Genomic DNA, 16,191 nt, shown 5'->3' on the forward strand with positions numbered 1-16,191 from the left:
TTCTTATTTACTTATTTATTGAAAATGTAGTGACTGTTGTACCAATTCAATTGATTCACCTGAATCAGAACGAGTAAACATATGACTCGGTTGATTTGACTCTTTTATTTATTTTTATTTAATCTTCTATAAATACATAGTCACTAAGACTTACCATGAACAAAATGTGCCTCACAAACTCGATCAGAAGCTGCAGGAATCCAGGTTTATTCGGAGCGTCCAGGTTCAGTCACCTAATTGCACGCAACCATTTCTTTCGTTTTTCGCTATCCTTTTCGGAGGGAATTCAAAAACTTTTTATCAGGTCCCCAACGAGCCGTACAATCGACCACACAGCAAGAGTGAACCATCCTCTTCTCTAAATCCTCCTCCAAACGTGCAAAACAATCAAATTACAGGTATCTAGCGGTGTTTCTTGCCACACGACTCCCATGATGCAACGCGACAAACATAAACAATTACGTCACAAAAGATCCGCCTATTGCTTGCTTACATATTCTGTTGATTCAGCTGTGCACAGATCCAGACGTTAATACTGGCTGCCCTTGTTTAATGCCTTTCATAATGTTGGGAACATGGGCTGGCATTATGCAAATATTGGGGGCGTACACCCCGACTGTTACGTGTTATGTTGAGATTCGCCTGTTCTTCGGAGGTCTTTTAAACAAATGAGATTTACATAAGAAGGAGGAAACAATGGAGTTTGAGACTCACTGTATGTCTTTTCCATGTACTGAACTCTTGTTATTTAACTATGCCGAGGTAAATTCAGTTTTTGAATCTAGGGCACCTTTAAATGCAATTGTGGCACGTAAAATTCTCTAAAGTTATAAGAGGACAAAAAGGGGAAAACATAACATTATAATAAAACGTAGGCACTAGATTAGGAAGTCTGCTATCCATTGTACCTATGTTATCTAAAAGGAAAGAGTATTTAAAGAGGACCTAATATGCAAAATTCACTTTTACAAGTTGTTTGAACACAGATGTGTGTCCACAATGTGTGTAAACAACCAGGTAAAGATCTACCCACTACTTTTTTTTATAATCCCCACAAATCATCAATATATCTAAAGGAGCGAGTCTATTTCCCCCTGCTGTTGCATAAGAACATTAACTGTGACTGAGGGAATCTGCCCATTAGCATAGACCCTGCCCTCAGCGAGCTGTACACAGTCCACTATGTTTATCTCCTCGCCAGAGCATTTAACAGCAGCATTCAAGTAAGAAATGTATTCTTATTAAAGCTACTAAAATGATTCAGTCAATAGCAGTGAGTGATTTTCTGTTTTTCTTTTGTTGTTTGGTTCATATTAACAGCATTTACAGCAGTAGGTACTGTATATGACACTGCTTTCACTTTAATCTATTATACATATGCGATTTCCCTGCTTCACAGACATAACCAACTTTGTGTGCATTTGACAGTTGAAGTGCAAAGATAAACCAGTTTAATACAAGATGCATAGGCCCCATTACATCCATATTTTATTATATTATAGATAAATCCGCACTTAGTATTCGTATTTTCTAATGGTCTTGTGGTAGAATTTTTGTTAATAGAGTCAGAGGTTCAGCCGTGCTCTAATATTCATGGGTTCAGATCTGCCCTCATATAGTTTTCTTTTTCTCGTTAAGTTTAAAGAAGTTCATTAATGTTTGTATATCAAGAGCAGGGACATGTTTGTGTGCATTTTGTGCATTCCCTGGAAAGAAGAGTAAGCGATAGATTGACGCGCATGTCTGAAGACACGAGCCACAACGTTCCTCAGCATGATTTCAAAAACACGTTTCAGCTCCTTTTTGGGGAGCAGCAGCTCATTTGCATTTAAAGATACATGCACAAAGACAGCTTGTTTTTCCTTTCACTTAAAAATGGGCATTTACAACGGTGTAAATGGTATAATAAATTATCTGTGTGGTATTTTGAGCTAAAAAACTTCACAGACACATTCTGGGGACACCTGTGACTTATATTACAAAAAGGGGCATAAAAACCTTATCCTGCCCCTTTTCAGCACTGCTCTCATCATGTTTTGTTCGGTATTCTAAAAATTCTAAAGATTGCTAAGTATGTGCTTGTTTCTCTGGCATATAAATGTCTATAAACTCCAGGAAATATGGACAAAATCTGCTCGAAAAAGCACATCAGTATCTGTGAAGAGCAGATTCAATACACATGCACCATCTACACACCCAAATCTCACAGCTCAAAGATCTCATCTCCCCTTGAAACTTGGCCTGTTTGTTTAAAAATAAACTTTAAGCTTGTAAATGGAACACTGAACATGAAGCGCTCATCTTTGTTTTATTTGAATTGACAGACAAAAGCAGTGAACAAACTCTATACCAAAGAGAAATCAAGTAGCATCTATTATGAAAAAAAGTAAGCAGTCTCATCCACTCTTCAGTTGAAGGCATTAATACCTGTGGGCAGTTGGAGGAGAGGTAGAGGTCAGTGATATATTGATGAAAAAGAGGAGTGGGGATGGTGTGAATAATTTAGACAAGTCTTCCCTTCCTTCATTAACCTCTCACCATGCAGACCTTCTTCTTCACTGAGGCTCACTGAAAATAGACAGTCTTATTAAATGCTCTGGTGTTCTCTCTCTCTCACACACTTTTATCTTTATCCTCAAGCATCCATTGATTCATACAATCTTTCACTCAGTGTTTTATTCATAGTGTCCAAAAGTCTGAGAGAACACTGAAAATGTGATTTGTTTTTTATTTAAAAAAAAAAAAAAGGAATAGGAATACAATTTTTTTTTTTTGTAAATGAATTGAAAAGCAAAACATTTGTTTTTGCACATTTGTCATAGACGGCTCAATTGTGTGAACTTCTTTATACAAAATATATCTTTTTTCTTTATACAGAAGGTTTTTGCTTCCATTGAAGCTCAAGATGCTCTTTGGATGATTGTAAAATCATGCTGGTGAACATGATTATCAGATTTTACTCTAACTTGTGGAGTTCATGCAGATTGAGTGTTGCTGTCATTAAAGCAAAAGAGGGACAAAACATACTGAGACATTCTGACATTCACGGTAATTGGTAACTTTAATTTAAAATGTAAAAATATGTAATAGAAGAATGGAAAATACAAGCGTTTTCAGTGCTCTCAGACTTCTGAACCCCATTTACATCTATTCTGGTCTCCGCAGCTTAAAGGTGAAGGGATGAAAAAATGGATGGTAATAAGCTCTCCTTTATTGTGTAATAATTGAGGGCTGAAAAATCACCTCCCTGCCAAGTAAAGCAACATGACTACAGACCTCTGAAGTCACAGCTGTCTGATATGATGTTGAGTCATTCACCTCCCACTCTGACTCTGTGTCTCTGTGTGTGTGTGTGTGTGTGTGTGTGTGTGTGTGTGTGTGTGTGTGTGTGTGTGTGTGTGTGTGTGTGTGTGTGTGTGTGTGTGTGTGTGTGTGTGTGTGGTGTGTGGTGTGTGTGTGTGCGTGTGTGAGAGAGACGGTAAGCAGTACTCTTCATTTCTTGTCCTCTTTCCACATCACGAATGTCGCACATAAAAGTTTAATAAGCATTAAATGATGCCGTTTCCGTTTGTGTTTATGTGCTTTAATTACTGATTCGTGTCCATTGATGATTGTGCTGTGGACTGTGGCAGCAGCAAGGTCAGTATCGGAACAACCTGATTAGGCAGCGATAACAGAAAGAGAGGAAAACACAGGATGAGGTAAAAGAACAGCAATGGGTTAAAGGGTAAGTTAACCCAAAAATGAAAATTCTGTCATTAATTACTCACCCTCATGCCGTTCCACACCTGTAAGACCTTCGTTCATCTTCAGAACACAAATTAAGATATTTTTGATGAAATCTGATGGCTCAGTGAGGCCTGCATTGACATCAATGTCACTAAATCCCTCACAAGATCCATAAAGGTACTAAGAACATATTTAAAACAGTTCATGTGAGTTCAGTGGTTCTACCTTAATATGTACATTATCTCACAGAAGTGAGTACACCCCTTACATTTTTGTAAATATTTTATTATATCTTTTCATGTGACAACACTGAAGAAATGACACTTCACTACAATGTAAAGTAGTGAGTGTACAGCTTGTATATCAGTGTAAATTTGCTGTCCTCAACACACAGCCATTAATGTCTAAATCGCTGGCCACAAAAGTGAGTACACCCCTAAGTAAAAATGTCCAAATTGGGCCCAAAGTGTCAATATTTTGTGTAGCCACCATTATTTTCCAGCACTGCCTTAACCCTCTTGGGCATGGAGTTCACCAGAGCTTCACAGGTTCCCACTGGAGTCCTCTTCCAATCCTCCATGATGACATTACGGAGCTGGTTGATGTTATAGACCTTGCACTCCTCCACCTTCTGTTTGAGGATGCCCCCCAGATGCTCAGTAGGGTTTAGGTCTGGAGACATGCTTGGCCAGTCCATCGGCTTTACCCTCAGTTTCTTTAGCAAGGCAGTGGATCATCTTGGAGGTGTGTTTGGGATCGTTATGATGTTGGAATACTGCCCTGCGGCCCAGTCTCCAAAGGGAGGGGATCATGCTCTGCTCATTCATGGTTCCCTCAATGAACTGTAGCTCCCCATGTGCCAGCAGCACTCATGCAGCCCCAGACCATGACACTCCCACCACCATGCTTGACTGTAGGCAAGACACACTTGTCTTTGTACTCCTCATCTGGTTGCCGCCACACACGCTTGACACCATCTGAACCAAATAAGTTTATTTTGGTCTCATCAAACCACAGCACAGGGTTCCAGTTATCCATCTCGTTAGTTTGCTTGTCTTCAGCAAACTGTTTGTGGGCACTCATACATCTATTTCCCAAACACAACCTCTGGATATGACGATGAACATGTGCACTCAACTTATTTGGTTAACTGTCTTGTTAAACCGCTGTATGGTCTTGGCCACTGTGCTGCAGCTCAGTTTCAGGGTCTTGGCAATCTTCTTATAGCCTACGCCATCTTTATGTAGAGCAACAATTCTTTTTTCAGATCCTCAGAGAGTTCTTTGCCATGAGGTGCCATGTTGAACTTCCAAAGACAAGTATAAGAGAGTGAGAGCGATAACATCTAATTTAACAGATCTGCTCCCCATTCACACCTGAGACCTTGTAACACTAACGAGTCACATGACACCGGGCTAAAAAAATGGCTAATTGGGCACAATTTGGACATTTTAACTTAGGGGTGTACTCACTTTTGTGGCCAGCGGTTTAGACATTAATGGCTGTGTGTTGAGGACAAATTTACACAGTTATACAAGCTGTACACTCACTACATTACTACTTTAGCAAAGTGTAATTTCTTCAGTGTTGTCACATTAAAAGATATAATAAAATATTTACAAAAATGTGAGGGGTGTACTGTGTTTTGTTACTGTTTGTATCTGTATAAAGCGACGAGAATACTTTTTGTGTGCCATAAAAACCCCAAAATAACGACTTTTCATATATAGTGATGGCCAATTTCAAAACGCTGCTTCTGAGCTTTACTAATCTTTTGTTTCAATTCAGAGATTAGGATCACGTATCAAACTGCTAAACTGCTGAAATCATGTGACTTTGGTGCTCCAAACCACTGATTCGATTCGTAAAGCTCCGAAGCAGTGTTTTGAAATCGGCCATCACTAGATATTGTTGAAAAGTCGTTATTTTGTTTTTGTTTTTTTTAGATCTGTAAGCAGACGCGGTTGAAGTGCAGTGCAATTTCAATTGTTGTTTCAATCTTCTTTTGCCTCAAATAAATAAATTGCATTTCCATATGATACTGAAATAATTGAAAAACACAATAAATTGCAAATAATTAATATTTAGTATCTGTATTCTGTATAATATAAATTAGTCACAACTAATAAAAAATGCTAAATAACACAAGCTGGAAAACTTGACACTTATTTTTTTTATTAATTTATTTTTTACATTTTTTTTGTGTGTGTGTTGAAATCTGCCATGCAGATACAGGAATGTGCATAGTTTAGATAAATTCAAATACCATTGTCTCCTAAAATGTAAACAAGTGCAAATGTCATTATTATTATTATTATTATTTCTATTGTATATCAGCTAAATAAGCATGGACGTTTTACTCTTAGTACTGGACCTGCAGAGTGTTTCCAAAACATAACACACACAATATTCACAAACATGACAGAGGCACATTTGAGTAGGAATGCATCTGCTAAGAGCATTGCTGTACATGTTATGTTATAAAAGCTGCAGCAACCACCAGCATATCTCTGTAAACTCTCACTAAATATTAAAAACATGTAAATTGAGTCGTCTGGATCTGTCTGTGAGACAGAGAAATTATTGTGCCAAGGTTGAGTGGACTGGCAGAAGGCTTCCCGCTGTTCCCCACGTCCATCTGCAAGGGAAAATTCAGCCGTTATCTTTCTCACTGAAACACTCAGCAACCTCTCCACTGAGCCCATGGATTATTGATCAATGTAAAGTGCACAGGCCACAAAATATAGACCCTTTCTCAAAATAAAAAAAGGAAAGAAAGAAAGAAAAGGGGGGGGAAAAGCTCTTTTCTGAACATTTTCCATTTTCCTCAGCCCAGCAGGAAACTCCAAATGCCACCAGGCTGTTGAACAGAGGAATTAAATGGAAAGAGAGGCAGGGTAGAAGGGAAGGAGAGTGAAGGATATTGTTATAGACGGAGAGAGGGAGATTCTGACAGAGGTGGGAATGAGGACATGTAAAGGTCAAAATATAATAGCCATCCAGTTTCACCTGCTGTCCTCTAACAGATCATGTGAAACAAACAACATGGAGGGTGAGAGAGAAAACAAGAGAGTGCATGTGCATCATCCATTGCAAAGTAAAGATTATCATAGAACTTATCAGAACTTTTTTATACACAGTTCATGCTAATCTAAACAGAATGGTCTCTGTAATCTTTAACAAAATATATTTTCCTCTAAAACAACATTACATCAGATTATGGGGTAAAATTAATTTTTGACTAAATACGTAAACAGTATGCATTTATTGTCAAATGCACTGTAAGAAAAAAAATGTACTGAGAAGCAAGGATGTAGCTTTTAAATTCAAGCCAGCTTTTTCCAATCCCAATTTTATCCTTTTTCCCATCACATATCAGCTCAGAGAGGCATTTATTTTCCACTTAAAAAAAACCCTGAAGATAATATTCAAAAAGTACAAGTATTTGCACTTACTGTAAATAGCATCTATTGCTATTTGCACTTCAATAGCATCTGCCTCTATTTGAAGTTATAAAATGTACTGCCTTTAAGTGCATTTATTAGGCCACCTGTCATACAGCTAATACCTTGAATTATATAGTATTTAGTTCTATTACCAGTATCTATATATAGAAACATTTGTAATAATATGTACTCTAGTGGTGTGAGGTGAAATGGAGAAGATAAGGAAGAGTTTCTTCTTTCATTTCCAGGGATATTAAAGGATGAGGTGAACTTTACCCAAGACTCGCTGCTGTATGCGGATCTATTTCAGTATTCTCAATATAAAACTAGAAATACTAACAGTGCAAGAACTTCCATGTGTGGTGGTCAGAGTTTTCCTGTTGAAATGAGCTCTTCAAAAGCATTGCCGTCTTCGAAGCTGAAGGCAGTCTGAACAAATTTTTATTTCTGCTTCAACTGAGGCTTCAAAGGAAGCTGAAAAATGTGAGGAGAAGAAGAGGCAAAGAGGAAGCGAAGGGAGAGTGAAGATTATGATGGATATTATCAGCAGGGCAAGACATTTGTATCCATGCTGATTATCAAGATTGTATAATTACTGTAATGCTGAATTAATAATGCACCATATGGCATCTCTGACAAATCCTCAAGCGATTCCCTCTGCCACAATCATTCACAGTACCAAAAAAAAAAAAAAAAAATCCCAAATATTCATGTCTCATGTAATCCATGAAGTTAAACAGGTCTCAACTCAAGCTCTAATTTCCCTGCCATGTATCCAAATCAGACATTTTTACAATGCAATAAAATCAACAATCCGTGATTTGTTCATTCTCTTTAACCTTTTTTTAACTGACAAAAGTTTTTCATATATGAATGCGCACCCCTCATATGATATGTATATATACAGTGGTGTGAAAAAGTGCTTGCGCCCTAAACCTAATAACTGGAAGTTCCACCCTTAGCAGCAATAACTGCAATCAAGCATTTGCGATAACTTGCAATGAGTCGTTTACAGCACTGTGGAGGAATTTTGGCCCACTCATCTTTGCAGAATTGTTGTAATTCAGCCACATTGGAGGGTTTTCGAGCGTGAACCGCCTTTTTAAGGTCATGCCACAGAATCTCAATAGGATTGAGGTCAGGAGTTTGACTAGGCCACTCCAAAGTCCTCATTTTGTTTTTCTTCAGCCATACAGAGGTGGACTTGCTGGTGTGTTTTGGATCATTGTCCTGCTGCAGAACCCAAGTTCACTTCAGCTTGAGGTCACGAACAGATGGCCGGACATTGTCCTTCAGGATTTTTTTGGTAGACAGCAGAATTCATGGTTCCATTTATCACAGCAAGTCTTCCAGGTCCAGAAGCAGCAAAACAGCCCCAGAAAGTCACACTAACACCACCATATTTTACTGTTGGTATGATGTTCTTTTTCTTAAATGCTGTGATACTTTTACACCCGATTTAATGGGACACACACCTTCCAAAAAGTTCAATTTTTGTCTCGTCAGTCCACAAAGTATTTTCCCAAAAGTCTGGCAAAACTGAGATGAGCCTTTAGGTTCTTTTTGCTCAGCAGCGGTTTTCGTTTTGGAACTCTGCCATGAAGGCCATTTTTGCCCAGTCTCTTTCTTATGGTGGAGTCATGAACACTGACCTTAACTGAGGCAAGCGAGGCCTGCAGTTCTTTGGATGTTGTAGTGGGGTCTTTTGCGACCTCTTGGGTGAGCCGTCGTTGTGCTCTTGGGGTAATTCTGGTCGGCCGGCCATTCCTGGGAAGGTTCACCACTGTTCCATGTTAGGATAATGGCTCTCACTGTGGTTCGCTGGAGTCCCAAAGCTTTAGAAATGGCTTTATAACCTTTTCCAGACTAATAGATCTCAATTACTTTGGATCTCAACATGATGTGTAGCTTTTGAGGATCTTTTGTCTACTTCACTTTATCAGTCAGGTCCTATTTAAGTGATTTCTTGATTGTAAACAGGTGTGGCAGTAATCAGGCCTGGCTGTGGCTAGAGAAGGGCCATGTGGGTTTGGATTTTGTTTTCCCTTCATAATAAAAACCTTCATTTAAAAACTGCAAAAAATCATTAGGATATTAAGTAAAGATCATATTCCATGAAACATTTTGTAAATTTCTGACTGTAAATATAACAAAAATTTATTTTTGTGAGTGGATATGCATTGCTAAGGACTTCATTTGGACAACTTTAAAGGCAATTTTCTCAATATTTAGATTTTTTTGCACCCTCAGATTCCAGATTTTCAAATAGTTGTATATCCAAATATTGTCCTAACCTAACAAACCATATATCAATGGAAAACTTATTTGGATGGAAGACGGTGGCCTGGTCTGATGAATCTTTTTTTTTTTTTACATCATGTGGATGGCCAGGTGTGTGTGCATCGCTTACCTGGGGAACATGTGGCACCAGGATGCATTTTGGGAAGAAGGCAAGCTGGCAGAGGCAGTGTGATGCTTTGGGCAATGTTCTGCTGGGAAACCTTGCGTCCTGCCATCCATGTGGACATTACTTTGACACGTACCACCTACCTAAGTATTGTTGCAGACCATGTACACCCTTTCATGGAAACGGTATTCCCTGATGACTGTGGCCTCTTTCTGCAGGATAATACACCCTGCCACAAAGCAAAAATGGTTCAGGGATGGTTTGAGGAGCACAACAGCGAGTTTGGGGCATTGAATTGGCCTCCAAATTCCCCAGATCTCAATCCAATTAAGCATCTGTGGGATGTGCTGAACAAACAAGTCTGATCCATGGAAGCCACACCTCGCAGCTTACAAGACTTAGTGGAGTCCATATCTTGTTGGGTCAAGGCTGTTTTGGCAGCAAAAGTGGGACCAACACAATATTAGGGAGGTGGTCATAATGTTATGCCTGATATACTGTTTGTGTGTGTGTGTATATATAGTCGTGCTCAAAATTATTCATACCCTTGGTAAATATGACCAAACAAGGCTGTGAAAATAAATCTGCATCTTTAATACTTTTGATCTTTTATTTAAAAAATCTACAAAAATCCAACCTTTTTTCTCATTATAAGAGAAATGTTTTTCTCTAATACACACTGCTCACAATTAATCATACCCTTTTATTCAATACTTTTTGCAACCTCCTTTTCCCAAGAGAACAGCTCTGAGTCTTCTTCTATAATGCCTGATGAGTTTGGAGAACACCTGACAAAAAATCAGAGACCATTCCTCCATACAGAATCTTTCCAGATCCTTCAGATTCCAGCTCCATGTTGGTGCTTCTTCTCTTCAGTTCAATCCACTAATTTTCTTTAGGGTTCAGGTCAGGGGACTGGGATGGCCATGGCAGAAGCTTGGTTTTGTGTTCGGTGACCCATTTTTGTGTTGGTTTTGATGTTTGTTTTGGATCATAGTCCTGATGGAAGATCCAGCCACAGCCCATTATATGACTTCTAACAGGGACAGTCAGGTTTTGATTTTTTATCTGTTGGTATTTGATAGAATCCATGATTACATGTATCTGAACAAGATGTCCAGGACCTCCAGCAGAATAATGTGCAATGTGAGCAGTACATACTCAGGGTGTGATGGGTTCAATTAAAAGCTCAATACAGAACAAGGACCGGAGATAAAATCAACAACCACAGCACTCTTTGTGGCTGAAACAGCTCAAGGAAACCATTAAAAAGCAACATCATCTTGATTGTGCGAGTGGGAAAATCAACAACCACCATATGAAATTGTTTAAATAATTAACCAGGCCTTTTTTCTTTTTTTATTTTATCTACAGAAGACCGGGGAGAGTGATAATGAGACTGCTATTTGGTTTGCAATAAATTTGAAAGAGATTATGGGCTTCAATTCATAAATACATGCACTGCATTGCGGCAGGTCTTGTTATGTTAGAGCTGTTACACTGCAGGAATTTGCATCTCACACATCCTGAACACTGAATACACACACACACACACACACACACACACACAATGCTTTAAAAAGACAAACAATCACATACACACGTTCACACTTCATGTGTGTGTTTGTGGGATGCAATAATAGACAGTAAACCTCCACTGGCTCAGACGTTCCAGGCGTTGCTTGTCAAAACAAGTACTTGAGCATCTCTAAAACTCCTCTTAGAAGAGCAGCTCTGTTGTGCTAAACAATTGCACATTTTTATACTGGGTTGGTACAAAATATTCATTTCTATCATCAAAAATAAAAGAGTATGTAGAGAAGCAAAAGAACTGACTTAATCTGTTAAAAAGCCTTTATAAAACTGTTATAATAACACATCCCTTACAGTACATTGGTGGTACCATGATCCTGAATCATTACCATATTCATGTACCATGGTATTTGCATGGTACTACAGACTATACAAAATGTCACTTTTTAGGTAAAATCAAAGTACTGCAACCTGCAGTAGCAAGTTCATTCCACTTTTTACCACTTTGAATGTAACTGCCAATGACAACAAACCTATAAAACTAAGTAAAAATAACAAATATTATTGTGACAAGTTAATCAAATGCAAATGGTGAGCAGAAGAGACTTCTTTTAAAAACATTTAAAAAATCTTACCGATCCCAAACTTTTGAACATAGTGAATGTGCAAGGTCTACTTTCTAACACTAAAACACTGAATTCTCTCACAGAATCTTCCCATGACCAGCTTGAAAAAAAGGTTCTCATTAACACAATTATCAGACACCGAGACAAAAATAGGAAAACGATTTTTCTGAACAGGTCATCCAGGAGACATAAAAAGGTGGTATTGAGTTTCTGAGCTTTGGTATCAAGCAGATGTTGTTACACTGCTGAGTCAGTAATCAGTGCAGCAATGTGGCCAGAATGTCAGGAAGTCTCAAGTGGATGCCACACAGGAACTTCCAGTGCAAAGCTGAATGTTATCCAGACATAAAGATTAGTGAGAAAAAGTCTAACATGACATGAGCACAAACAAACTAATTCATAAGCCAGAAACTGGAGATTTGTGCTTAAAATGAATGTTTTAGGACAGCCAGAGCTGATGTCGGTATTGAAATTAACTCTTGAAATGAAATCTCAGTTCTCTTCAGATTTTTCTCAATGAAATCTTCACTGTCTCTAGAGTCTCAGAGAGTCCTCTATACAGATTCATGTACTGTTTGAACTCCTCGTCAATGATTATTAAAGTCACAGAAAAAAAAATTCTTCAGCCTTTAATCAAGTTCGAGCTTTAAAAAAAAAAAAAAACATTTACTTAAAGTGAATGGCACACAAGAGATGAATGATTGTGGATGAGTCGGTTGACTCAAATCTATTAATACTGGGGGAAATATGGGGCAAAACTGAATTATGAATGTAAAGGGAAGCTGAAAGTGTCCATGGGAGGCGGAAGAAGAGACGGTGAAAAAGAGAGGGAAATACGATCTGAGAAATATGAAATATGAACTGATATGGAATACACAGAGTTTCAATGACTGATGTCACTGCTTCTGCATGATGCGGCGGTTTTTGAAATACTGTAGCTTTTCCAGTTGCAAGATACTAGCTGCTCTCCTCTCTCCTATTTTCCCCTTTAAATAAATTATAAATTATATAACTTGATGCTTGCAATATGAACAATATTGGCGCCAGTGTAGTTTGTAGTGTGCCTATACTTTTTTGTTGTTGAACTACTTTAAATTATGAGCAACTTCTAGTTTGACAAGTTTTAAAGTAGCTTCCCCAAAACTGGAGTATAAAACAGATTTCCCCCTGTGCACAGCCCTTGTGTGTTTCATCACTGAGTAGCTCTATTTGGCCCCCTCTGGCTGTGGTAACTTTGAAGAAGCTAATTTATTTTCCCTTAATTTTGTGTACATCTTTTTAGTTTCTTACAGAGAGGGAGAGAGATAATCTTTGTTAGCTTCTGGCCGACTGCTACAGCTCTTTAATGTTGACTTTATACAGTGACATTAAAGCAGAAGAGAAAGTGTGTGGGGGGGGGGGATGTGAATGTGAATGTGGAGAGAAAGGCCTAGAAGAAGAAGGAGAATAAAAGAGATTACAGTCTTTTTTCCCCTATCATTTTAACAGCCTTTTGACATTTAAGTCTGATACACTTCCACAAAGAACATATATTTCTGCTACTTGAAGAGAGGCTGATCTTTAAGTATGACTATAAAATGGAAGGGCAAAAAAAGGAGGATTTTCTGCTCATGGTTCAATGATGTTCAGTGCATTCTACTTTTTTACTCGAGCATGTTTAGAGCTGAAAGCGAGCACTTACCAGTCTTTTTATTTTAGAGGTCACTTTCAGGTCGGCCACTTTGAGATATGTGATTAAAATGCCCAGCTGCTTAGTGGCCTTGCAATACAGAAATTGCTGGATAGCTAATTGGAATTGATCCGATCTGCATGGGCTTCATTGATCCATATCCCACTCACAGATTCTCATCAAACAAGAACCTCCAACATCCTGATAAAAAAAAAGATAGTAAGCTTTCTTCAAAGATTATCCCATTGGCGCAATGGTTTTTATACTGTACAAACTTTATATTCTATTCCCCTACACTACCCCTACCCCTAAACCTACCCATCAAAGAAAACATTCTGCATTTTTACATTTTTAATACAGGTGCTGGTCATATAATTAGAATATCATCAAAAAGTTGATTTATTTCACTAATTCCATTCAAAAAGTTAAACTTGTATATTATATTCATTCATTACACGCAGTATACTGGCTTCGCACCCAGCAAGCTAAACACATCCACTCAATAAACAGTCTTGACACCGGAGTCGTCGTTTTGATTTACTGAATAAATGTGTAAAACTGTAAAACAACATAACACAGAAGGAATACATAAATAAAATGTCACATGGTAAACGTCCAGTCCAACAATGTTCACCAGAAGACAGTTGTACAAAATGATTGTACAATATAAATTTCCCAATGCTATAACATGAAAACATCTACATGTACTTCCTCGCAATCATAATATATTAACAATCAAAAATAATCAAACTCTACTTACAGGCAGTGCCTCGTTAAGAGTTGTTAATCCGATGGACTGACACAGCAAATTAAAGTGCGCTACCATGTGCTTTGCACGTTGTTCTTTTTGAACCCCAGAAACTGAATAAAACATATTCAATCTGCAGAATATAAAACTACCAGTAGAGGGAGCAAAAACACCAAAGCAGGCAAAGCCAGAACACTCCCCGTCTGGTATCACAAAGATACCATATACACTAGCAATTATTGGATTAAACAGCCTGATCTGAAGACACAAGGTATACTAACTCAGATATAGGTCTGTGATAGATTTTTGTTGTCCCATGCTGAACAGTTTTCACCTCCACTTTTCTCACAATACCGTCTGTACTGGGAACAGCCTTCACAATTATCCCCATCGGCCACTCGTTTCTTTTGACTTGTTTGTCTTTGAGCAGTACAATGTCGCCTTCTTTGATGTTTGGATGTTTGTGAAACCACTTGTGACGGTTCTGAAGTGTTCCAAGATACTCCTTCCGCCACCTATTCCAGAATGTTTCTGCTAATGTTTGAACCTGTTTCCATTGACATAGGAGCATGTCTTTCTTACTGAAATCTTCTTGTGGAGTTGGAGGATTACCAGCCTTTTGTGTCAAAAGCATAGATGGTGTTAGGATGAAGGGGAATTCAGAATCTGTGGAGACTGGGACTAGAGGCCGTGCATTAACGATGGCTGTGACCTCAGACATGAATGTCACTAAGACTTCATGTGTAAGCTGTGAGTACTTGTTTTTCAAGAGCATTGAATCCAAGATTCGCCTTGTTAGACCAATCATACGTTCCCAGGCGCCACCCATATGAGAAGAGTGTGGTGGGTTAAAAACCCAGGAACATCTTTGCTCAAGTAGGTATTCTCTCACCTCTGTTTGTTCGTTCTCGCTCATTTTAAGCTCTCTAGAGGCACCAACGAAATTCGTCCCACAATCGGAGCGCAGCTGTTTGGCAGGACCTCTAATAGAAAAGAATCTTCTGAGAGCGTTAATAAGACTTGAGGAAGTCATCGACTCAATCACCTCTATGTGAACTCCTCTGGTACACATGCAAGTGAACAACACTGCCCACCTCTTGCTGTTTGCTTGGCCACCCCTTGTGCGGCGTGAGATCACCTCCCATGGCCCAAAAACATCTAAGCCGACAAAGGAAAAGGGTGGATCCATTTGCAGCCTTTCTGCTGGCAGGTCAGCCATTTGTTGTTCCTCCACCTTGCCTCTTAGTTTACGGCAAGTAACACACCTCCGAATAATACTGCTAATGCATCGTTTAGCCCCAGTTATCCAAAAACCATTGGATCTTATGGTGCCCTCTGTAAGATGTCTGCCCTGATGTTGCACACGTTCATGAAAATGTCTGACCAGTAGGACTGTGATGTGATGGTGAGCCGGAATGATGAGGGGATTTGTTTCTTTATCTCCTATTTCTGCTTGTCTGATGCGTCCACCAACTCTCAGCAAACCATTGCTGTCGATGATTGGATTCAACTTCAAAAGTGGACTATGTGACGGAATTTCACTTGCAGAAGTGATGCATTTCATCTCATCTGTATACACTTCTTGTTGTACACTCTTGATGATGATTTCCTCTGCTTTCAGAAGATCACTTACAGATAAACCCCTTGAGCACCAATGCCAACCTGTGCACTGACTATCGTTACTTGGTCCTGTGAAACAATGAGCAATGTGATGCAGCCGTGCCACAGCTCTGACGACTGTTCTCCAGTCTGAGAATTGCTCAAATCTTTTGGTACCTAGATGATTCACTTCAATCTGCGTAGACAAGACTTTAACCTCTGAGCGAACTTCAACATCTTCCTCTGGGTCAATAAGATCATATGAGTTTGGGTGATCAAAGAGCTGCTCTGATGGATAGTGCAAAAATGAAGGTCCTGTGAGCCAGGTTGTGGCCTCAAGCTTAGAAGATGAAACAGAACGAGAGCCATGATCGGCAGGATTTTGTTCAGAAGAAACGTACCTCCACTGTTCAGGCTGAGAAGACTGTCTGATG

At 38.9% G+C, this 16,191-nt stretch overlaps 1 protein-coding gene across 1 annotated transcript; it reads right to left on the reverse strand.

The window, feature by feature from the left end:
* Positions 1-6,282: 6,282 nt before the first annotated feature.
* LOC137020139 (uncharacterized) lies at positions 6,283-15,934 on the reverse strand. Its single transcript, XM_067385363.1, has 3 exons — positions 14,171-15,934; positions 13,423-13,611; positions 6,283-6,367 (listed from the first exon to the last, which is right to left on the reverse strand). Exon 1 carries the CDS (start codon positions 15,720-15,722, stop codon positions 14,403-14,405), a length of 1,320 nt encoding a protein of 439 aa, XP_067241464.1. The 5' UTR covers positions 15,723-15,934; the 3' UTR covers positions 6,283-6,367; positions 13,423-13,611; positions 14,171-14,402.
* Between the last annotated feature and the right edge of the window lie 257 nt (positions 15,935-16,191).

This window comes from Chanodichthys erythropterus, chromosome 5, assembly GCF_024489055.1.
Source record: "Chanodichthys erythropterus isolate Z2021 chromosome 5, ASM2448905v1, whole genome shotgun sequence".
Taxonomy (NCBI): domain Eukaryota; kingdom Metazoa; phylum Chordata; class Actinopteri; order Cypriniformes; family Xenocyprididae; genus Chanodichthys; species Chanodichthys erythropterus.

What these genes read in the sequence shown, in the direction of transcription:
- LOC137020139 (XM_067385363.1), bottom strand. Translation starts at nt 15,722, where the DNA reads ATGAAATGCATCACTTCTGCAAGTGAAATTCCGTCACATAGTCCACTT.